Raw genomic sequence first — 25912 nt, 5'->3', positions numbered from 1 at the left:
ACTTCTACACATACTACAAGAAGTACTGGGTAAAACCAATTGCTAAAAATGAAAGCCGACAACAATGGCAAGAATAGGAGCACAAGATCATTTGTTATAACAGTACACCACAAATAGTTCAAGTATGCTAACCACAGATTAAATATGCCCTCGGCTAGAATAAATGCCTAACTGCCTGCAGCAAACATTTGTAGGTGAGGAGCATACACCAGGAAGTGCATAACTACGGCTGAAGCCATCACCTTTGCCATGTGTGCTTAGACTGTTGGGGTGGGTAACAGTCATTGCCGGGAACGAGAGGAGTGCGAGACTCAAGCCCACAGCTGTAGGTAGTGCATAAAATTACAAAGCCACAAGAGTGCATTATGACTTAATGGCTCCATTACCCTAATTCACTTTCTACATATGAGGAATGCCTGAGACATGTAAAAAATGCTTTAAACTGCCAATTATTAAATCTATCTTTATAACTTCAACATATATCTCATACCAATAATGGATATTTACAGTTCCCATTCAAAATAGAGCTCTATTAAAACATGCATATCTCTCTTAGTTGATAGAGTACATGTACATATTTAACTTATCACTTCAGTTATTAAAATACAAACTGATTTCTTTTACTGGGAATACTGTCAGAATAGGTGGATTAATTAAACACACATCACTTATCTACTTTACATCAGTGGGTTCCATTTTTTTTTTCCAGGCTGGCACTTCCTTTCAGGTTGATTCCTAGTGCCCTAACCCCCGTCATATACACAATGCATTTCTCTTTTAACTCCAACTTCAGACTACATAACAAAAATATGCATTCATATATAATTCTAACACCAGTTTTATCCTCTACAAACTGCATACATGTTCCTTTACTTTAATGCTTATGATATTTTGTCATTCAGATTTTGTATATAAAAAAAATAATAATAATAATAATAATTATCATCAATTGCTCTTAATGCTATTCTGTCACCCTTCTACCCCCCACCTCAATCCTTCCACCACCCCTAGGTGGGAACTAATGGTTTACATGAACACGCCAAATTATTGCACTAAGATCAATACTGTGGTGAGAACATATTGTCAAACTGCAATTTCATTATGAATCTACAAAATGGTCTATTGAATATTATGAAAATTATTCTGTATTTCACTCAATTTAAGAAGAAAAATGCAATAAATGCTAACACAATAATATGGACAAAAATAATGAAAAATTCAAAGGTTTACAATTTGGACTATAATCTTGAGCAAAATTTTAGTCAATGCATTTGAATGTAAAGCAATTTCTTACCTAATGATAAAATGTTTTTGCAATAGTATTTACCACATTTTTTTTATTATTGATTATTATTTATCAATAATCCAGGAGCCAAGAAAAGAGGGAGGAAGGGGTAATGAATGGAAGTGGAATGGGTGGGAGCAGAATTATGCCTTTGACTTTGGCTACCTCCCTTGATGTAGCCCAAAGGGATTTCTCCCCATCTTCTCTTTTTCTGCATGAGGGGACAGAGAAAAGGTTTGTTGATTAAATGAAGTGGCCTTGCTGCGGATGTGCTGTGTCTTGCTGCAGTGCTTCAGACCCAGGGCAGTGGATGAGATTCAGGAAAATTGTAAGTCAGATGGTCAAAATTCTTCTCCATTAACTTTGACCTTCTCTACATTATATCATACACAGCCTTCAGATTTGCTAGTACTCGTGTTCATCCCCTTTATTGCTCAACTCGCTTTCAGCACCTCTCCCTCACTCCTATTTCTCCATCTTCCATCTACTCCCAATCAGATAATGATCAAATACACTACCATTCTCTACTCCCCAACACTTTCACATACAATACTCCACTACACAACCCATTAATGCCAAGAGTTCTTGGGGAGAAAATAAACACTAAATTTTTCCTCACGACAACCAGACCATGAATGTGATCTTAGTTGGTTGCAAGAACCATAATCAAAGCATAGACTCCAAATCAAGAGCCATTCACCCATCCCCCTATCTCATCACCTTAAAGATTCCCCCTGATACATTACATGGATCAAATGCAGTGTAGTGAAGCAGTGCAGGGCCCAACATTCATCTGAATGTTTGTGTCATTATGACATTTGGAAATAAACTCTTCTACTGGGATTCGAACCCTCGCCTGAGCAGCTTGCTTCTTACAAGACAAAGATCAGGATGGCGTGACAGTGCTGTCTTCATCTTGAAATAAGCAAGCCACACAGGTGAGGGTTCGAATCCTAGTAGAAGAGTTTATTCATCTGAATGTAGTTTACTTTTACTGCTTCATTATCTGGTACCTCCACATCCACCTATCTACTGGGCAGACATGGGAAGCATACATACATATACCAAAGGCTTTTTTCTTCCTTAAAAGGGAGGTAGCCAAAAACAAAGGCATAAAAACCACTTCCACCCATTCCATCCCTATCATACTCCACTCCCCTCCACCCTCTTATCTTGGCACCTCCTGGAAATGTCATCTATTCATCCATTCAGAGACCAACAACAGACACTTGCACGAGGTGATTCTGTGAGATGGATGTAAGAGAGTCATCTTCTTGAGGTCTATCTTCAAAACCCATCAATATTTGAAACCTCCATCTAGAGATGCAACCCTGAGGGGCTGACACCATCTCTGGACCAGGCCCGACATTTCTCGCCATCAACTTCAACTGTATTTCCTTAAACATTTCACACAAGGAGGATAAACTGGTGATGGTTCCCCTCCACCAAAGTTTCTTTCCTGAGAGATATATGTAAAGGTCCAAAGATTGCTGCCAGCTGTTCTGGGGCTGCGGGTTTCCAATCAATGAAACTCAAGGCAATAATTATCACTATTCATCCATTCACAGTCTCTCAACTCATTTCTATCTCTTTTACTCTCCTGCTCTACTGTCATACCACGTAAAATCTGAAACAAGGTGAATAGTTTATATTTTCTTTTCTTTGATGAAGGAAATGCATGGAAAGTGTATTACAGTAGTACAGGATAAGGACAATACACAGCATCATCTTCCTAATTTTTGCACTATATTGCACACTTTTCTTTTTTAATAAAGGTAGATAAAAGATACATCTTAGCGTTACATTACTAACATTCATTCCAGAGATACAAGTATATGAATAAACCTATGATAAATAATAACTACATTATCTTGAAAGCGCAGCTAAATTACAGCATAAATTATCAAGGTAATTAAATATTACAATAAAATGGAAAAAAAAAAAAAAAAAAAAAAAAAAGAGCAAAAGTACGTAACTCAGGTTTCTTTTTTTACCTACAAAAACAATAAAATGGTTGTGCCTAAACTACTATAAGTTATACCATGCAGTCAAATGTATAACCCCATTAACTGATGGCATTACTCTTATTTCAAAACTTAATCTTCTAACTATCAACCACTCATCTGAACATATGTATAAAATTCTCTTTCACAATCGGCTTTAGATTTTTGGTATACATTTTGAACAAGTGAGTAAATTCAATCATATTACATATATCTATTAATATATAATCAAGGGGGTATAAGATTCTATGCAAAAATGTGACATTCAACATTGTTTTAATGAATTCTGTAAATATGCATTTTGAGTAAATGATTTGCTTAACATGTCCTATGTCAAGCTACACATTGTCCATTCATTTAAGATTATGGACACTGAACATCCAACTACCCATTGCTATTTTTCATGTAATTGAAATTATAAAAGAAATATCAAATGCTTCACCTTCACTATGTAATTATGGCTTCTTTGTAATGTCATGGAAGTTTCATTGTATTCACAGAATGAATGTATTGCACAAACAACTCTATTAACACATATCCACATGAAGTAATTACTAAGACGTTCATGTGACCATTTTTTCTGATGAAGTTACAACAGTATGAACAATACAGAACTTATATTCATGATACCAGCTAATTTTATACCTTTGGTTATTCAATAAATACTGACCTTTTCCTTATGACAAGGCCTACTCTACATAAATATATCTTCTGGAAACACTCTTATTGCATCCCTTATTCTTTCTTCTCATGTTCATCTGTAAAGCAAAAAATGTGCATTAGAATATAATTCACATATGTCAAAGGTCTCCCTTAGCCATACCATAATCAATTAAAACATATTCACCAACCGTGCTCATCTCCGCACTTCTTGTTGCTGTTGTGAACATCTGTTTTTATGAGAAGTGCCACAGGTAAACAAGTTGTATGAGAAGGATATAAAGGAAGAATATCAGAAGCTGAGAGAAATGTGAGATAGGGGGAAGCAGGAATAGAAGAATGGGTATGTCTCAAGGATCTATTCTATATACAGTGAGTCCTCCTTATCTGGTACATATGTGTTCCTGAATACCTTAACGCAAATTGACATTACCGTATACCGAACCCAAGTTTCGACTTATGGCAGACATACCTTCTCCCTGCTCTTTCCTCTTCAAAATATCTAATTTTACCTCCAAAACACGAGCGGATACCATATCTGTGAATTTTTCTTACTGTAAATAGAATTGAGGGTAGTAATTACCAAATACTGTAACTGTGATTTTACCGGATAAAGAATTACCGTATAAGGAGGACTCACTTTACTCCACTCTCATCCACCACCCCATTTCCCTCCTATCTTAGCTCCTCATGGATGAAGGTTCATCCCTGTCTCTTGCCCACTCCCTGAGTCAGAAGCAATGCAGCAAGACACAGCACATCCACAGCTGGGCCACTTCACTTACAGTGACCCTCACTCCTTGCCACCCCAAGCGGAAAATAGAGAAGACAGGGATAAATCACTTCAGGCCGCATCAAAATATCATCCATACACATCCATTCTCCACTCAGCCCTATCTCCTGCCTTCTGCCTTCCTTGCTCAACAGTCATTCCCCTTTCTCAATATCCCTTTCACTCCATCCATTCCGTTCTCAGCCATACCCTTAAGTTAATTCTATCCACCTCTGCTTTCCACACCGTTTACTAATCTTTCTTCACTAATTCTTTCCATGTGTCCAGACCTTCCCAATAATCTTTCATCAGCCCTATCTACCAGTTCTTTTTCCACCCCCACTCTCCTCCTCTTTTCCTTATTTCACGCTATCCAACCTTGTCATCCCTATCATACTTCTCAAACACTTCATCTAATACACATTTAAACTTCCCCTTTCTGCCTCTCTTAAATTCCAAGTCTCTGCCCCATACAGTGTCAATAGGCACAATCATCCATTCATATAATCTTCTCTTTGTATTCATTCCCAGATGTCTATTTCTCATGACACTTTTCAATGTCCAAAGACATTTACTCGAGTCTCACAATCTAGTCTGCCTCCAGACCAACTCCTCCATTCCATGCCACATGTGACCCCAAATACTTAAAACTACACACTTCCTCCTGCCTCACTCCTTTAAGACTTACCTCCAATTTGTTGCCATCCTCTCCCCTTGAACATGTCATCACCTTACTTTTAACCACATCTACCTTCAACTTTCTCCTATAGCTATGTCTCAAAGAGGAAATGATAAAATGCATATAGATGGTATTGGGATGAGGAAACTGGGAAGTAACAGAAGGAGAGGTGGTAAATGGTGGGATGAAAAGGTGAAGGGAATTGTGGAAGAGGAGATGCAAGCACACGAAGATTGGCCAACAGGTAAATCGAGGGAAGCATTCGAGAGGTACAAGAAGAAAGGAAAACCAAAATGCAAGGTGAGGGTGGCAAAGAGGAGGGCAGATGTAAACGAGGTAGAAATTTGACAGAGAATTATGAAAAGGATAAAAAGATGTTTCAGAAGGAAGTGAAGAGAATGGGGGGAAGGGGTCAAGTAGATAGGAAAACATAACGGGTGTAGATGAACAGATGTTAGTAGACAGTGTGGATAGTAGCGAGATTAATCTGTATGATGTAGGGTTTTCAGGGGGTTTGATTTCGAAATAGGGATTATGTAAGCTCTTTTCCTGATGTTTGGGATTTTATCGTGTAACCAGTAATTGAAAATGCCAGTTAAGGCCTTTATGGTTGCTTGGCCAAAGTGTTTGAGGTGGATGTTTGAGATCCTGTCTGGGCCTTCAGCTTGGGTGCTTTTAAATTTCTTTATGATCACTTCTGTCTCTTTACTGGTGAAAGCTGGGAGTGCCCCCAGTGTTTTGTTTGTCTTCCCATATTTATCTAATTATATATTTCCCTATTTCCTGGTGTTGTGAACTTGAAACTTGTTTTGGGGAAATGCTTGTTGATGATGTCACTTTGGTGTTTTGGTGCACCAACTGCTTCATGGATGAGGATGTGGTTGGGGTTTATTTTTTTTATACACTCCCCATTTTCCCATTATCTGTTGTATAATCAATGAATGAGAGTACTGTTATTTGTAGTGCCAGTTTTGTTTCTTGAATTAGTGCTATATACATGTTGTGTTTGTGTAAGAAAAGAAGACATTCCGAGTGTTTGTGAGTCCATTTATGTCATTCTGTAGTATGTTTAGGGTGTCTTTTTGTGTTGGTGCGTTTGTGGGTGTATATGTTGTCATGCGTTGGTTGCAGCTCCATTTCTATGTGAATTGGTTTGCACTAGTAGGTTTTGTGCATTTATGTTTGAAGGGATTTCTCCCCGTCTTCTCATTTTATGCAATGGGGGGAGAGAGAGGGGGGGGTCGCCGATTTAATGAAGCGGCCTTGCTGTGGATGTGCTGTGTCTTGCGACACTGCTTCTGACCCAGGGCAGTGGGCAAGGTGCAGGGGTGGCTCGTCATTCGGGAGGTGCTAAGATGAGAGGGAGGGTGGAGGGGTGTGGAGTGTATTCAGGGATGGAATGGGTGGGAATGATTTTATGCCTTCTTTTTGGCTACCCCCCTTGTAAGGGGGAAAAATCCTTGGTATACGTATGTATGTATGTTGAAACCAATAGTGTCATGTGTTGTATTTGATGGATGAGTGTATTGCCAATTAAATGAAGCAGCCTTGCTATGGATGTGCTGTGTCTCACTGCATTACTTCTGACCCAGGGCTGTGGGCTAGATGCGGGGATGACCAGTCATCCAGGAGGAGCCAAGATAAGAAGGAGGGAGGTGGATGAATAGGAGTGGAGTATGTGGAGATGAAATGGGCAGGACAGTGGATTTTATGCTTTTGTTTTTTGCCTACCTCCCTTGTAAGGGAGAAAAAGCTGTTGGTATATGTATGTGTGCATAATTTATGAGTTTAGAGCACTTGGAGTAAGTGCAAGGTCCTGGGTTGGTTTTTATGTTGCCAGCTAATACGAGCAGATTTGGAAGGTTAGGTGTTGGGATACTGACCTCCTTATTTAAAAAATTGGAATACAGAAAAGAGAAAACTGTAAGTTAAGTGGAAGAGAGGAACAAGTGACTCTCTGGCCCAGCCTGGAGACCAGGTGCCAGCCCCTTCAGGAGGTGGGGCTTGTTTTGCCCATTTGGTATCTGCAGCAGAGCTCGGACAACTACCTTCCACTCTTCACCGTCCCAGCACACAGTGCAGCTGCTTGTAAGTTGGGCATTGCAGCATCACTTATGAAACTTCCAGGTACCCATAATACAATGCAAAATCAAGAACAATTGTAAACTACATGGGTTTCCATTTCATACACACTTACCTTCATCCTCATCAGCATCCATAATGTCTGAGCACCAAATGGAGTAACAAATAAGGGACAAGAACCCGAGGGGCAGTCCAAAGAGTACTGCTGTCAGGACAGGATTACCATGCCACATGTCCTCCAGCGAAGTCTTTCCATTGTAGAATACACGGTATGCCCGCATGGGATAGGAGTCACCACCATAAGACTGCAAACAGCAAAAGTATACGTCATATAAGAATTCATTCATGTGATCTTGGAATTAGATATAAGCCTCATTTATCACACAATTTCTGACATAAACCACTTAGTATGATATATGAGATATAATGTGTTCCTACCCAATAGGACCACTTTGTGCATATGCTGACTTTTATTCCTTCAAAAAATTATTGAACCATAAATCATACTGAAATTTTACTTACAGGTGCTGACCCGCCTATGATGGAATCTAGAAAGATTTCAATAACAGCAGGTGTGAGGTGATGAGCCGGATCTTCAGGTAGGTAGTGGTACATGTTAGAAGTGTTTACTGCCAGAAGTGATGGTAATGGTAGACGCTCCATAGCAATACTGTTCGCAATGTCTGGAGAACCAGTCCAACCAAACTGGAAGTGCCTGAATGGTTATTAAAAAAAACACATCAAACAATGTATTAATATTTCTGGTTAACATGGTATTAACCTCTTCAATATGAGTCAAATATTCACGCGCACACGACAGGTTGCCTGATGTACGATGAAGCATCACAATATGCGAATCACAAAATATAAAGTTACTGCATAAATATTATGTCACAGAAAACATGATCGAGCCTGTTCACAGAATGCAGGAAACTGGTGTCGGCATTCTCGTGTACCCCACTCGCGACTCATAATGCACACGTAAGCATCATCGCATCCAAGAGGTTAAATGTAGTAATCATATTTCCATGTGGAAATTATTCATGTACACATGCCAAATGACTTTTTTCCCTTGAGAAATGGGTGGCTATGTCAAAGCATATACCCACCCTATGTCCATTCAAACCATTGTTCCTCCCATCTTAGCACTTTGTTAGATGAAGGGTAATCCCTATCCCCACCACACTAATCAGGTCACAGGCACTGCAGGGAAACAAATAGGTCACAGACGGAAGTGGGATAAGTGGAGGTGGGTGCTTGCCTTGGCCAGCTGCCTCCCTTAAAAGTGTGAAGAAGCCTTTGGTATATAGAAAGATAGTCTAGGAATTGTTGGTGTGGGGCATTGTAGTATGATGTGTTTTATGTCTTGTGTGGTGGGTGTATCTGGGGCAGTTTCAATTTGTGGCCAGGCTTATTCTGTGTTGGTGTTGTTTCAATACAGGATGGTGTCCTGAACATAAGTATCCAAGTGTGGTTTTTACTACAAGTGAAAAGTCTTTTTTTTATGTCAGGATTGGTATCAACTTTGACAGTCTGTCTTGAAGGGCTTGTTTACTGATCTGAGTTAAGATGGGAAGGACAATAAATAGATTTTTGGATGGATATGGCCTACTCTTCTATAAAGAGGAAAAGGTCATTTGGTATATGTATTAATTTCTTCAAGTATATTGGTATATGTATTATGTACATTTGGTATATGTATTAATTTCTTCAAGTACTATTGGTATATGTATTATGTACATTTGGTATATGTATTAATTTCTTCAAGTACTATTGGTATATGTATTATGTACATTTGGTATATGTATTAATTTCTTCAAGTACTTCAAGAAATCTAGTTAACTGGGCAAAGAAAATTTAACCACAGTGTAACATACGGTGATGTCACTTGTGCTTAGGTGCCGAAGGAGTGAAGGAAACTCGGGTGAGTTTCGTTGGTTTTATTCTGGTTGGGTCGACGCGGGCAGGGCTCAAGCACAAGAGACATCACAGTATGTTACAACAGCACATCAAATTTTGACAAAGCAAGTAAAGAAGCTGTTTTCATACTTACTCATGATACTTATCTCTGTTCGTGCGGATCACAGATTCAACCATATCCTTGAACCTGGTAAAAATGAAAAAAGGAAAAAACATATAAAATGGAATATAATATTTTCTGGAACTGCTACTTCATGATATATTTGAAACAACTTATTGTATACTAAAACTATCTCTCAATATAATCACTACATATTTACATATCTCTAAAAGCTTTTAAATAAAATCACTTATACCTCTGTACAACAAAGAAAAAATTACTTAATGAAATGATGAATGTTAAAAAAAATAAAATTTGACTAGATACATTATAACTGTTTTCTGGCTGAAAGACATATTGCTTCATACAGCGTACACCGGAAAAACGAGATGCAAAATAACAAAATCACATCCACAATTATGAGAAATGACACAAGTCACTTCCAATGAAAATAAAAGTTTAAACTTTAAGTCACAATCCATACCAAATCAGTTAATCAGCAATTCTTGGAAGTTAGGAGGTAAATTAAGTATAAATGTGTGAATCAGGAGAGATGCTACTGTAGATGCACAATAAAGGTCACAGAAATTTGTAACAGAAGCCACAGACAAAAGAAAAACAAGTTTTTCAGATTTGTTACAAATCAAAGACTGTTGAAATATCAGAGAACAAAAGAGGGCAATATGGCATAAAAAACGGTGCAAAGGAAATTAAAAATGGCCTATACTAATGTATATGGTATACTATCAGCATGGTTAGATAAAAGGACTACTGAATGATCAATGAACCTATTTCAGACTTAGCAAAGACCAAGCTCCCAAGATATGTTGGGGATATAGACACATTTCCTGTGAAGGAGACCGAAGATACAACAGGAGGTGGGGTGATGGTTAGGAGAAATGACATAACAGCAAAACGAGCAAATCCATAGGAAAGGCTGAAGTAACCTTTCGGAAAATTAGACGATACCTCATGGAGACGCACGCATGTTCTACAAATGAGAGCTTGGAATGTTCTCCTGAAGATGAGAGCTCAGAATTAAGCTCAATACCTGGAAGTGTCAATAAACTCTCCTTACAAAAAAGGTGATGATGATATGGTTTAATGTCACAAACACCCCCCTATCGGAAGGCTAGGACGGTGCCCCTCACAGATGACTTTGTAGTGTGGAATTTAACAAACCTTGCCCTTGGTTCAACTTCGCCGGTGGCAGGACTTGAACCGCCATCCCCTCAACCTTCGCTGCAAGTAATGACACTCTAACCTGCTCAGATATCTAGACATACCATATCTGTCATTTCAAAGACACTTTTGTCCAGCACTAGTAATCCATTAGCTGTCCAAATCTTCAAATATCTGGACATAAATGCTTGGTTGATCTGAACAAACTGTCCTGTTATCTGTCACTGTACAGCGAACCCAGGCTTTCAGCCAGACTTATGTGAAAACAAATTGTACAAAACTCAAATTTCCTGCATCTGTATATCACCATAGTCATGAAGCATACCCATACTCAGTTACCACTTTGCCTTTGCTTTTAAACAACTTGTGTTTATCAGTATCATGGCACATATGGTAAATTCAGGGGTGATCCCAGCCATCAGCACAAAATTAGACAGAAAGAAGTATTGTCCTTTGAACAGTTTTGTTGGTGAAGGAAGGGGTATCACCTGTGATTGGTTTGATTTTTCACATTTCTTTTATAATCTTTCTATTTTCTGGAGTTGTGGGTTGGAAACTTGTTTTATTGACATTAAATGGAAAATATATACATTTAAATGTTAACATGTTGAATCTACATGGATACATTACCATGGGCCTTTTCAATTTATTTATTCATTTATTTATTTATTCATTTATTTTTATTCTTTATTTTATTTTATCTATCTATTCATCTATTTATACATTTTTTGTAAGTATCACAATCTATTAAAAGAACCTATTTTCCAACTCTAAAGGCATGGAAAGAATGAGTGGTTTGATGTGAAGTTGGGGCTGCACCAAGGTTGTGTAATGTTACCATGGTTGTTCATTATGTATATGAACGTGTTAGTGAGGGAAGTATATGCAAGGGTGCTGGGCAAAGGTTTGAGTTAGTGAATAAGAGTGGAAGGAAGTGGAGGGCAGGCCCTTCGAGAGGGGGGTGCAGCCGGTGCACCACACCAGGGCCCATAAGAGTCTAGGGGCCCATGAATATCAAAATTGAAAATTGAAATGGGCAATTATGCATGAATTTTTATTGTTGCTTTGAAGCTGATAGGGATTTCCATGTGCCAAATATTTTAGCGACAGCCAACATACACGATTTCTTATCTCAGAACATATAATATGGTGCAACACAATCATCTAGTTATGACTAGTGTTGGAAAGGGGGCCCAGAAATTATCTCGCACCAGCACATTTTGTTCCTCTCGGGAGCCCTGGTAGGAGGTGAGCCAATTCTTGTTTACAGATGACACCACACTTGTAGCTGAGTCAGAGGATAGACTAAAGAAGTTAGTGACACAGTTTGGGAGGGTATGTGAAAGGAGGAATCTGAAAGTAAATGTGGGCACAGGTAAAGTAAGGAGACATACAATGGGTGATGGTGGTGGGTTAAAGGGAATTTAAAGGAAGACAGGTTATACAAATGAGTATTTGGAACCACAGTAGCAGGGAATATAGGAATGAGGGTTAAGATGATATATACAGGATATCGGATAACAGTACATGTTTGGGGGGAATGGAAAATGTCATGAGAAACAGGTATCTAGAGACAAACACAAAGATAAGATTAAAAAGAGAATGATTGTGCTCACAGCACTGGGCAGTATGGAGCAGATTTGGAATTTGAACTAGACAGAGAGATCCTAAATGTGATTGAGATGAAATGTTTGAGCAAAATGATGTGGAATTACAAGGACAGATAGTGAAAAAAGTGGAGGTGAGATGGAGAGTGAGAGTAGAACGAGAACTGGCAGATGGGGCTGATCAAAGAATGCAGGGATGGTTTGGGCATACAAAAAGAATGAGTGAAGAAAGACTACCAAAAATGTTTGGAGAGCTGCACTGGATGGAGGGAACTTGAGGGGAAGACTAAGAATGAGGTGGATGGGTGGGGTGAAGGGTGCACTGGATGCAAGAGGAATGTCTGTTCAGCAAAGAGGAGAGTGGAAAAGATAGGAGTGAATGGAGAGGGTCTGTAAGTGGGTAAGGAAATGCCATAGCCCAAAGTTATATTCTTCTTGTTTGGTCCATATAATTATTTCTCAAGTGGATGAGGGAGGGGTTTTGCCAAAAACTAGAGTGATTGGGGTAAACCAGCTCTGGCTGTTAGGCCATGTTTTGGAAGCGCTGTATCTTGCGGTGTTGTTTCTTACCCTAACAGTGTGGTGGGGGGGGACAAGGTTGACCCGTCATCCACAAGATGCTTAAATGGGTAGTGGAATTGTTTGTTTGTTTGTGTGTGTGTGATGAGTGTGGGATGGATATGGGATGGGTGTATGTTTTCACTTGGCCACCCTCCTTATTTGGGGAGAAAAGGCCTTTGGTAAAATAACAAGATTACTTTCTAAACTCTACCACCATGAATCTTATGCAAAGTGAATTGGAGCAGGTTTCTTTTGGTTTAGCTTTCTTAAAACTGTACAAGCTACTATGAGCAAAAGGCTAACTCCAAAATGCACTAAGATCATTAACAGACAAGAGTGACCAAGAGCTATGCTTGTCCTTTTATTTTCATCACTTACTTGTAACCATCAACATAGTTTTCACTGAAAGCAGGAAAGTCTATTAGTTCTCTACTCAGTTTTTGTTATGCTACATAAATTCCTTAATTCTAACATACATTACACCACAACACTCAATGTTCCTAATCATAAGTCAGTCTACTTCCGCCTTCCTTAGAAATTCTCTGAATTAAATGTATGAAGACTTAAGTTATAATAAAGAAATTAATCATTTCAACAGAGGAGATAGGCTGGGTTTGCTACTTTAAGAACATGATGATAAAGGTGACAAAAGTACTAATAATTAATACAAGCCATAATATTGACATATACAGCCCGAAATATCAAAGAGAGACATTCATAACAATGACAAGTAATAGTTAGTTGGCAGGCAGTGAAGAGCAACAAGCAAATTTCTGGGACAAAGATTATGCCATGGAGTCCCTCATCTCACCACACCAGATCTGGTGCTTAATATCAAGACACTCACTAAGATGACAACAGAAAGAAATGAATTATCATCTTCAAAATTTACAGAATGGAGCACTGAGAACAAGATGCACCAAAATCTCCCTAACTGGATACCTGCCTACAGAAACCAAAATCCTTTTTATAGAATGTCACATAAAAATGACAGGAACACTGTTCTATGTCAGAACCCTCATAACCATACACACTCAGATCACAAGCTCTTCAAGACAGACCATTAAACTCAATACTCCACTTACAAACTACCAGATTCAAGCCCCACAGAAAAAAAAGGCCACATCTGGTAGGATCCACACTGGTACAATTGTACTCCGGACAACATACAGGATTGAAACAGTGCCAACACAGAATTGGCTGGGCTACAGATTCAAACTGTCGCTGATACAGCCACCATACAGAAGACACACAACACCTCATTCTGCAATGTCCCACACTATCAATCACTCAACAACAAAGTATATTTTCCCTGTGTAACTTGTGAACCCACCTGGAGGATGTTGTCAGTTACCTGAAGGCCACAAATCTTCTGCAACAGAGACCAGGGGCAATGGATTGATGGACTGATCCATCAGTCATTTTCCTGGCATCTCCCATTGCTAAGTCTCCCTTTCTTTCTCTACATTCAACAACTCTTTGAAATACTTTACCCATCTTCCAGTCACCATTGCCACTTCCTTTAATATCTATCCATTTGTGCCCTTTACCCCTCTCTTCTATAGCACACTCTCCTCCCCTTACTCTTTCCACTTCCTTCCAAAACATAATTTCTCCTTCTAACACCTGCACGAGGGGACAGAGAGGGGGGGTTGCCGATTTAATGAAGCAGCTTTGCTGTAGATGTGCTGTATTGTGACAATGTTTCTGACCCAGGGCAGTGGACGAGATGCAGGGATGACCCGTCATCCAGGTGGTGCCAAGATAAGAAGGAGGGAAGAGGGTGAAGGGGAATGGAGTGTGATAGGGAGGGAATGGGTGGGAGCATTTTTTATGACTTTGTTGGCTACCCCCCTTATAAGGGGGAAAAAAGCCTTTGGTATATGTATGTGACACCTACCTCACTTTACATCTACTTATCTCTTAGGATTCCTCACCTTTCATTTTGCTTCCACCCTCTTTACACTATACCTCTTGTATACTTCTTCATTTCTTATTTGTGATGATTTCTCATATATTCATGTCTCCCATGACCATCACCTTCACCTTTTCATTTTACCATTCACTACTTCTCATTACATTCCACACCTCTCAGGTTAGTTACATATTCTTTCTTGTTCTAAAGTTTTGTTTACTTTCGGCACATCACACCCTCCCTCCCTCTGTTTTTTTTACACCCTTCGCTATCAATTTCCTTGCACCAGATAATAATAACATTCCTATACCCAGATTCATATCCAGAAATCTTCCAATCCTCCTTTTGGGCACCACTATCCCATTAATCCCATTTCAATTACCCTTCCACCAGCCACACTAGCCCACATATATTTGTGTTCATCTTTCCTTTTCATTTCTGTGTTCATCATCATTTCACTTTCAATGCACATCAACAATTCTGCTACTGTTCCTTCCTGCCATCCTATAAATTCCTATTACGCCATCTTCCGGCTTCCCTCCTACTTTAATATTAAGATCTCCTAACACCATTACATTCACATTTCTCCCAAAACTCTCCATACACAAATCTAATTTACTTTTAACTACTTCTTTCTTACCCCTTTTCTCACTGCCTAATCACAAGGGGATGAGCAAAGGCAGAGGCGGTACCTTAAGTGGGCCCTACATGATCAATATTATTGTACAATATTCCATAATGTACAATATCATTGATGGTGTTAGGATGGTACTGAAGAATGACAATATATTGAAGACATCAAATGTACGGGCCAAACATGTGTCTCTCTTCAATACCATCTCTATACCATCAGTAATATTGTACAATATGAAATATTGCGTAATAATATTGATTGTGTAGAGCCCACTTTAGAGGTGATAAAGAGTAAGTTCAAGGGATCTAAAGGAGGGGCAGCAATAGTAAAATGCATACTTAATAGAATATAACCTTTTAACTTTGAAGTTCTATCTAGCAAATCCTTATCAAAGCCTCGTACACATCTTCTGAATCCTAAAGTCCATGAGCTCCTGACACCCTAAGAAATCACATCCTAAACTTCATTTTTCCCCAAATTTCTTAAGTCTCATAACTACACTACACAGATACTTATTATTCCTATTTTTCAACTCTCTTACCAAACAAACAAAAAATATATTAAACTCACTCAGATTCATCTGTTGTGATCACTCCTACCCTGTGTTCTTCCACAACAGCCATTATTAATACCTTTCTCATCTGTAATATAGAAAAGTACAAAAATATTAAAGGAGACTAATTAATCATATATAAATAGCATTGCTCTATAATAACATGTGGTTATGGAATATATATATGTATTTACCTAGTTGTAGTTTACGGGATGAGAGCTATGCTCATAGTGACCCATTTTCGTATCTCTCCACATCCAGTTTATTCTTAAAATCGTGTATAGTTCTGGCATTCACTGTTTCTCCATTCAATTTGTTCCAGACACCAATCACTCTGTGTGGGAAGCCATTTTTTTTTCAGGTCTTCTGTAACTGTCTTTCTTTAGTTTTTTTTTCGTGTCCTCTTGTTTCTCTTCTGTCCCACTTTAATAAGTTGTCTCTATTGAGAATTTCCATCCCTTTCATAATTCTGAAAATGGTCAACAAATCGCCTCTTTCTCTTCTCTATTCCAGTGTTGACAGATGTAATTTCTCCAATATTTGTTCGTATGTCAGATTTGACAGTGTAGGTGCCATTTTTGTCACTGCTCTTTGGATTCTTTCTTATTTTCTTATGTTCTTCTTTGTGCTAGGTGCCCACAGTGTTGCAGCATATTCTAGCTTAAGTCTTATCAGTGTAACCACTATTTTTTTTACCATCTCCTCATCTATGTAGTCGAAGGCCACTTTCATTGATCTCAATAAGTTATAAGTCTCTCCGAATAATTTATTGACATGTTTATCAGGTGTCAAGTCACTTGAGATAATTACTCCTAGGTCCCTTTCTGAATTGACTTTTTAAACTTCTTTGTTTCCAATTTTATACTGTCAAGATACTCTGTTTTCACTTTTTCCAAATTCCATTATGCTACATTTCTTAATGTTGAAGTTCATCTCACATCTCCGACTCCATTCCCATATTTTGTCTAGGTCATCTTGCAGCAATCTGCAGCAATCTTGCAGCAATCTTTTTCTGTTTCTGTTCTTACTCTTGAGTAATTTGGCATCATCAACAAAGAAGTTCATATAACAATTTACTCCCTCATCCATATCATTTATATATATGGCCAACATTAAAGGAGCCAATACAGAGCCTTGCGGGATGCCACTTTTCACATCTTCCCAGTTCGAATTTTTGTCTCTAAGTACCACTCTCATTTTTCTCCCAGTTAAAAAATCCTTCATTCATTCCAACAGTTTACCTTGTATTCCTCCTATCATTTCAATTTTTCTTACAAATTTTTTATGTGGTACTTTGTCGAATGCCTTCTGAAAATCCAAGAAGGCGCAATCTGCCCAGCCATCTCTTTCTTGTATTATCCCAATTAATCTTGAGTAAAAGCAAATTAGGTTTGTGGTGCACGATCTGCCACTTTACCTAGTTGTATTACACAGGAAGAGCTATGCTCGTAGTGATCCATCCTTGTATCTTTCAGCATCTAGTTTGTTCTTAAATTCTTGTATAGTTTTTGCACACACTGTTGCCTCATCCAATTTGTTTGTGTGTGTGTGTATTTAGTTAACTGAAGTACACAGGAAAAGAGCAACGCTCATTGGGTCCTGTCTCCTACTATCCAATTTATCATATCTAGCCTCAAATTTATGTACAATTCCAACTTAATCTATATCTTTGATTTCCAATTATTGTAATTAGATTTGAACTTGTGTATTGTTTAAGTTTGGGCTATGTCACCTTCTAAGCTATTCCACATCTCCCATGATTTTGTTAATATATCTTATAATAGTACAGGAATACCTCACTATATGACTGAGTTGTGTTCCCAGCTGACTGGTCACAATGCGAAAATTTGTATTTCAAGGTGGGTTTTACATGTAAATAGGGGGGGAGGGTTGTGTTCATGGACCTTGTCAACCCCCTCTTCAATTTTGGCCTCCTGGGGTTTTCACATACACCCAACATTTGTTTTACCTACTTTATAGCACTCGGTCGTATAGTGAGGCATTCCTGTACTCCCATGTGTTCTAATACCATGAGTGCAACTGTACAGTCTGTAGAATTAATTATTGCCCTATTTTGAGCAATTTTTTGAGATTGTGATAACTCTGATTCTACCATATAGGCATGTTTGTAGTGACCTGTAAACATGGGTCCATACCTTCAACATCTGTCATTGGCACAATCATTCCTTTCATCTTCACTTATCTTAGAGTTAAGTTTTATTAGTCAATACTAAATTATCTTATTCAGCTAAATACATCAACAAAACTGTATCAATAACAACGTCAACAATTCTTACCTTCCATAGATGCTGCATGTTACCATGAGTTATCTTGGAAAAGAGTGGAAAGCGCTCATGGACTATCCAATCTGCCAATGTCTCATTCAGGGGCGATATGTCATTTGCAATTTCTTCATCAGCTGGTACTGTGGAAAAATATTGATAAAGACATGAGAAATGATTTAGTAACACAAAGACAGGATTTAATTTGTTACACTTATAAATTACAAGGAAAAGGAGGTGCCAAGATAAGAGGGAGGGAGGAGGGAGGAGGGGAGTGGAATATATAGGAAATGGAATGGGTGGGAAAGGTTTCTATGCCTTTTTCTTTTTAGCTACCCCCCATGTAGGAGGGAAAAGCCTTTGGTATATGTATGTATAAATTACAAGGAAGCACTTTATACAATTTATTCCACATTAGAATACAACTAATTTTATTTGAGTAAAAACACCTGAGTGCTTTTAACTTCTTTGTTACAATAGTTACACTACACCTAAAGCTTCTGGGAGTTTACAATGGAGTTTGCAGTACATCTAAACCAGTGGTCATCAAACTTCTTTTTACAGTGGGCCAGATAACCGAGATTTCTTTTTTCCTTATACGTACAGTGTAGCCGTGGGCTGTGTGACCTGACTTTGCAGGCCAAATCTACAGGATCACAGTGGGAGTGTTAAACTTTTATCTAAGTTGTTGTTGTTGTTGTTGTCGTTCCCTAGACTGTCTGTCCGAGCAGTCCCATCTCCCCAAGTTGACACTTATGGTCTCTTCTAAAGGAAGATTAGTAAAAAGATTCCCTGTGTCAAACAAAGCAATAAGGCATTTAGGTTCTTTGCTATGTAATAGGTTGATAAATTCATCAAGTGATTTTAGCATCCAGGCACAGGGTAAGAAGTTCATTTACCCTTGGCTAGTTGAGGTAAGCCACATAATTTCTTCATCTATCTACAACAACTCTCAATTCACTCCTATTTTCTGTGCGCATTCTTCCTCCTTTTATATTCAATTCTCCTTTCAAAATGTCCATCCACAAATTTTCCATCATCATGAATTGAGATTTAGTTTAACATCATGCACTCCCACTATCATAAGGTGAGGATGGTGACCCTTTACAGAGGAATTTGAAGCATAGAATTTAATGAACTATGCCCTTCGTCCAACTCGCTGCAGCAGGGTTCAAACCGCTGTCACCTCAACATACATACATATTCCAAAGGCCGTTTCCCCTTTACACGGGGGTGGGGGGTCTGTTAGCCAAAAAGAAAAAGGCATAGAAACCACTCCCATCCATTCCATTCCCTACATGTTCCACTCCCCTCCACCCACCCTCTTATCTTGGCACCTCCTGGCTGATGGGTCATCCCTGCATCCTGTCCACTGCCCTGGGTCAGAAACAGTGTTACAAGACACAGCACATCCACAGCAAGGCTGCTTCATAAATTCGGCGACCCCCCCCCTCTCCGTCCCTTCTTCATACAGCAAAGGAGCAGAAAAGGCTATCACCTCGATGACCTCCAGAAATCGTGACACTTTAACCTGTTCAGGCAGCAGCCATCATTGAATTGTAACTAACCTGGGAAGTAATAGTGTGTGTCGTCTTTGAACACCAATATAGCAGGATTAGTTTCAAGATCTGTGAACTGAAAAAAAGCAAAATGTAAAACACTAATAAACACAATCACATACATATTTCCTATACAAAACAACCTTATATATGAACAAAAAAGATACTGACAAATGAGAATGATGGTGGAGGAAGTATACGAGGAATAGCAGGGGAATTTTAATGCTTGACATTTCGAACCTTAGGGTCCTTAGGTCCTTAGGGTCCTTAGGGTCCTTAGCCCCTAAGGGTCAAAACGTCAAGCATTAAAATTCCCCTACTATTCCCTGTATACTTCCTCCTCTTTATATATATATACAAATGTACACATCCTAATGTATTACCTCAGACATACAGGAGGCATCAATGGAGTAAAAGAAGTTATGAGGACGTTCATCATCTGCAAGGGACTTGAAAGACTCCTGTGTAAAATCAAATGAAAATTATGTTTATGCTGTACATCTCAAATCTCAATGACACTGCTTACCCCTGACTACCATGAATCAGCAAAGACACTAGTGGTCAAACGAAACGATCAATCCAAGTTTTTCACAGAATACATGAGTTTATTTTTCCTTCTTCATAATGACATACATGGTGGTGGAACCAATGCCACAGAAACAGTTCTTCTCTAACAGAACTATGACTAAACCTTGAGACCATTGCCATCTACAAAAGGGCAGCAGATTTCCAATAATAGAGAATTAATGCAACAGAATAGCCAAGGTGTCTGTTGTCTGTGTACTTAACTTACCCACAACTGTCCCTCCTTCATCCCAGCATAAAGGAAGAAGAGGTGTCCCTGGTTGATGGTATCCTTGAGGTGGTGGTAGGTTGAAAGTGGTTGGACTGGTGGATTGGCCATGCGGAGTGCATATCCAACAATGTCATCACGTGTTCTATCTCCCCTGTAGGTATGACGTGTATCTCCTTGAATGCTGGAAGAAAAGATGGTACTATGGTAATATGGGTAGCGTTTAAGAAAGACAAACAGACAGATCGACAGCTCAACAGAGAATTGAAAGCAGAAAGTACAGGTTACAAAGAGACTAGAGTAGAACATAGAAGGAGAATGGAGAGAGAGAGAGAGAGAGAGAGAGAGAGAGAGAGATAGAGAGAGAGAGAGATAGAGAGAGAGATAGAGAGAGAGAGAGAGAGAGAGAGAGAGAGAGAGAGAGAGAGAGAGAGAGAGAGAGAGAGAGAGAGAGAGAGAGAGAGAGAGAGAGAGAGAGAGAGAGAGAGAGAGAGAGAGAGAGAGAGAGAGAGAGAGAGAGAGAGAGAGAGAGAGAGAGATAGAGAGAGAGAGAGAGAGATAGAGGAGAGAGAGAGAGAGAGAGAGAGAGAGAGAGAGAGAGAGAGAAAGAGAGAGAGAGAGAGAGGGGGGGATAGGGGGATGGGAATCAAGGTAATTATACACACAAACACATAATAGTATACCAAAGTCCTTTTCCTCTTTATAAGGAGGTTGTCAAGTTAAATCAGACACTTAATTCATGCATAATTAAAACCCAATAAACATTCCTTCCCATCCCAATACCTTTGGGATCACAAGAGATACCTACAGCATATCAAAAATAAACACCTAATAATATATAATATAACCTCATGCACTTCAGTAAAGCTTAAACATGCTCTAATGCCATGATAAGGTGATACTCTACAATATAATAAAGTCCTGACATACCACCACCACTTTTACTGCAGTAACGAATTCAATGACATTAATGATGGATACCTACAACTGGTGATACAACAAGATGAACACCAGAGAATCATCTCCCTGAAGCCCATCTTCAAAGCTCATGAACACCCCTGATCCCACCTGAAGATGTAGTAACAAGGATCTGACACCTGATCTCCAGACCATAACCAAGATTTCTCTCTATCATCCTCCATCTTTTCACATAAGGAAAGCTGAGAAACTACAACTATTTGCCTACCATTGCAACACATTGGCAATGAAGGAAATGTCCCACACTAATACAACACAAACAGCAGTCCAATGCTTCTAACCAGAGAGATCTATGGAAAACCCTGACGACTATTGCTAGCCACTGTGGTTTCCAATTAATTAAACTTGAGGCAGCAATCATTACAACAATGTCCTACATGCACTACATAAGCAAAATGCAGAAGTGTATATACATTTACTGAGGCAAGCACCCAAAGACAGCAAAGCATTTGAGCATATGTTTCCATATTAAGCCTAAAGATGGCATATGTATCCTACACCTACATATCTATAAATGGTAGAATTACAGAAGAGGAACTACTAATGCTGAAAATATACATACAACATTATTGTTGGATAGCCTTTCACAACAAACTCAGAGGCCATAGCAGTGAAACGAGTGCAGTCAACACGTCCAACCCTGATATCTGTCCCATACAGTGCCTGGGCAACATGTGACCAGACTGGTTCCAATTTCTTGCAGTGCCCACACCAAGGGGCATAGAACTATTGGATCAAAAAAAAGGGAAGGAGAAAGGGATGAGAATGATACCCAAATACCATTACCAATTAAACTACAAATATACAATGTATTAATTCCATGATAAGTAAAAATGACATGTCTACATCAATAAAAATTGATGTATTATAAAATAATCTATATGATAAACAATCTATCCTGCCTACAAATTCATCTGGGACTTTCCAAATTAAGTGTATCATTAGTTCACAACACAAAAAACATTTAACCTCTCCCTTTCTAACTGCATTATTTTCCTAAAATGGAATGAATGAATGATATCTTAATCTATGTAATGCTCTTATAAAATCCAACTTTCATTTGTTGTGCTAATCATCCATTGCAGACTTGCTTGACCTAATTTGGAACTCTCTCAAAAGTGTGACACAAACTTGACTTACAATAAACTTCCTAACACTTTAAATTTATTAATCCCTTCAAAACTGAAAGGGCACCATCTAGCTGAATAAAACCATCTGCTGTTGGCCATAATGATGAATATACCCCTTGATACAAAAAAGGTAAACAGTAATAGGTTTAATTTCTTCACTACCAAAGTAATATTTCACAGATAAAAATGTCACATCTGGCATGGACTCCTCTGTAGATATGGTGAACCTCTATGCTGGTGATACATTTACAAATTTCACTGTTGATAATGTCAAATTATTTCATTCAGGTGGAGGAATATCACCAAAATAAAAGGTTCTCTTGATCAACTCCTTTACTATATAGATATCTTTTACATATCTCATTTTATCTAAAACCTTGTTTCTTTTACTTAGCGAGTGCCACTATATTTCATGATGAGGTTACTGAAGATGAAACCACTACTTTTCAGTCCCTAAACATTTTGTCAAAAAGTTAAATTACATTGTATTATATATTTCTATAACAACATACTACTACTTTGTAAGATAGAACAAATCATCGTTTAAGACATTCACTTTCACTCACCATAATCATCCATGTTGATTCTCCTCTGAGTTCTAGGAAGCGATCACTTAACTCAAGAACCTTGGAGCTTTGGCAGCTAAAGATGAGTGCTGGAAACAAGTAAAAAGACATAATCACTTTAGCATCTTCTATCTTATTTTTCTGAATCTAAACACTTTCCTTTACTATTTGCTTAACCTGAAGGGATTTAAAGAATGTTTGTTGTTTTAAGTTTCACTAATTGAAAACCCACATCCCCTTAGTGGCTGGCAACAGTTCTCAGGTCTTCACATACATCGCTCTTGGAGGAAACACTGGACTACTGTTTATGTTATATTAGTGAAGACCAGTTTGTGTCACCAGCTAACAAGAGTAGGATGGAAGCAGATACTGGTTGGCAGCTCTCCTTAAATGAAAAGTGAAAGTAATAGTCAGTATTAGCAGACAAAGATCATGTGACCAAATCAAAGACAGTCCCACGGAGTTCCTGCAAGAGTTTAGATGTTACAACTTATCTTAAGTATAGCCAGAAGGTGATGGACTCACCTATCTTACCTTTTCACTACTACCATATGACTCTATTCAAATTATAATAACCTATCAAAGTGTTACAGGTGCTAATATGAAGATTAGGTTAAGCTAAGCTTTAAGTTAAATCATTACAGAATTCTGTATGGCAAATGGAAAAAGTCATAAATTTCAACAATAGTTTGCAAAATTTTCATTGTCAAAGCATCAAGGAGGCACCCTCTTTCTCTAGCATGACAAGATTAAAACATCTATCTTTCAATACAATTCATTGCATTTTTGCTCAGTTCTGCAAATATCATATCTGGCAATTTCAATATTTTTGTAAAATGGTAGGAGAAAGCTGCATGACAAGTATAGCAATGTGACTATGGCTCCCATTTCTGCTACAAATTGTAAAATCTCCCATTTCCTGTTTGATGTACAAGTTGGCAACTTTTACTTCACAATATGAAAGGTAGGTGCACAAAATGCAGTATTTGTATAAATTACACCACAACTGTTGGTGCAAGATATTCAGCAAATAAATTTACTATGGAAAAAGTTAAAATCTGTAAAAATTTGTCTGTCTTGCAACAAAACTTGTGTAAAATTTAAACTTGGGCAAATATCTCCTACTATGAACAAAGTCCAGTAAATTGCACTTTCTCAGTAATTTGGAAACAATGGTGGATCATGTGCTTACAAAGCTCAGTAGTGCAGTAGTGCAGTAGTGTAATCTAATCTTACTCAACTTCATGTAAAATCCAACTGTTTCTTTTTTAAATGCAAAGGGATAACCAAACTTATAATCATCCTTATCTTCATCAGTACACCTGTTGTACCTTTGAAACCACTGAAAGGAAATGTTCACATAAATGCTGTGCATGAAACAGAATGCTAAATAGCATGGCTCCGAAAACAAAAATTACAAAATCTAAGAGGGAAATAAATTCCTACGGTCATTACATTCATTTAAAATCATAGGTCTGATAAAAATAGCATAACGCTTTTAAGACTAAGTCGTGTTTTCTTCATAAACACTTTTCAGAAAATAAATAATCAGAACTCCAAGAATGAATATTAAACAGTTTCATAATTAAGACCCAATAGCTTAATTTCGAGGAATACATATAAGTAATCACCTTAACATAAATCTCGAAGTCTATCTGTCAGACAAAAACTGTGGCGCTAGGACACCTGACTTCCATATACTGTCAATCTATTACACTGTGATTCTACTCACAATATAGTTCTGTCTCCACAATCTGGAATTTACATTATTCTTAACGAGCAAAAACATGTACATTCACACTTAATATTCCGATTATGAACACAATAAACGTACCTGAGAAAATTACGAGAACCTTCATTGCGTCCATATTGCTGTCTTCTGCTAGCGAGTATGTGATTGGCGGTAAGAATTACAAAAAATAGAGATGCAAAAACTAGTTTGATAAAAGAATTTCGATGAGTTTTAGTAATATTAAACTATTAATTTTAATTTTCCTTCATATGTAACTCATTGTAATGCTTATTTTCAAATACTAATTTTTGTCACAACCCAGCGCCACTTTCAAAACCTTGGACTTGAGTACTGTTGCATCATCCCCTTGTGTATTCTATGGCAGATCGATAAATCTATTCAAGCTGACAGTGAATCAGTAAAAATGAGATAGAACCCAAATTCTCCTTAACTATGTGCACTTCAAGGTACCATGCACTATTAAACACAGTGTTCCTATGTTAAGATACCCTAATCTCAGTGAAGCCTTTTAAGGTACTGCCAGGATTTTAGGATAATTTAGCCAAATGAAAAATAATAAAATAGGAGCTTCTTATCCTACCCCTATATGGTTTATTATAAGACACGTATCCGTTTTATGTGTATTCACAGTGTACATGTACACTATATACATGCACAAATTTTGATAATTGGATATATACAGATGGAATCCCATGAGTAACACCCTCCCCGTATCAATCAAGTAAACGGTAGAGAGCGCGCGCACACACACAGGTCACTAAAAAGGATATGTTACCTTGGCAGAAGAGATCTTTTCATTAAGGATGAGAAGATTTTAAGAGGTCATGAGAACAAATTAAGGATGACTACATGTCTAAATGATGTAGAGAAATACAGTTTTCTAAATAGATGCATGAAT

General features: G+C 38.1%; 1 protein-coding gene across 2 annotated transcripts; it reads right to left on the bottom strand.

The window, feature by feature from the left end:
* Positions 1-520: 520 nt before the first annotated feature.
* On the bottom strand, positions 521-25233 carry LOC143025596 (protein disulfide-isomerase TMX3-like). 2 transcript variants are annotated; one of them, XM_076185518.1, is made up of 13 exons: positions 25096-25233; positions 23262-23350; positions 22128-22291; positions 20588-20771; positions 20178-20255; positions 19804-19870; positions 18251-18378; positions 15971-16041; positions 13230-13253; positions 9535-9588; positions 8004-8196; positions 7597-7786; positions 521-4046 (listed from the first exon to the last, which is right to left on the bottom strand). In XM_076185518.1, the coding sequence occupies exons 1-13, from the start codon at positions 25127-25129 to the stop codon at positions 4024-4026; spliced, it is 1299 nt and encodes a 432-aa protein (XP_076041633.1). In that variant the 5' UTR covers positions 25130-25233; the 3' UTR covers positions 521-4023. The 2 variants fall into 2 exon arrangements, with proteins under 2 accessions (XP_076041633.1, XP_076041634.1); XM_076185519.1 differs by lacking the exon at positions 13230-13253 and having other exon boundaries at positions 25096-25232.
* Between the last annotated feature and the right edge of the window lie 679 nt (positions 25234-25912).

This window comes from Oratosquilla oratoria, chromosome 5, assembly GCF_046742065.1.
Source record: "Oratosquilla oratoria isolate Oo_2021 chromosome 5, ASM4674206v1, whole genome shotgun sequence".
Classification (NCBI taxonomy): Eukaryota; Metazoa; Arthropoda; class Malacostraca; order Stomatopoda; family Squillidae; genus Oratosquilla; species Oratosquilla oratoria.
This window is presented reverse-complemented; position numbering and strand designations above follow the sequence as displayed.

Excerpts from the sequence above, each read along its gene's own strand:
- LOC143025596 (XM_076185518.1), bottom strand. The coding sequence starts at position 25,129 with ATGGACGCAATGAAGGTTCTCGTAATTTTCTCAG. Across the intron at positions 23,351-25,095 it reads GGTTCTCGTAATTTTCTCAG|CACTCATCTTTAGCTGCCAA; the intron begins GTACGTTTATTG and ends ACTTGTTTCCAG. Across the intron at positions 9,589-13,229 it reads AACTATGTTGATGGTTACAA|GTTCAAGGATATGGTTGAAT; the intron begins GTAAGTGATGAA and ends CATTTTTACCAG.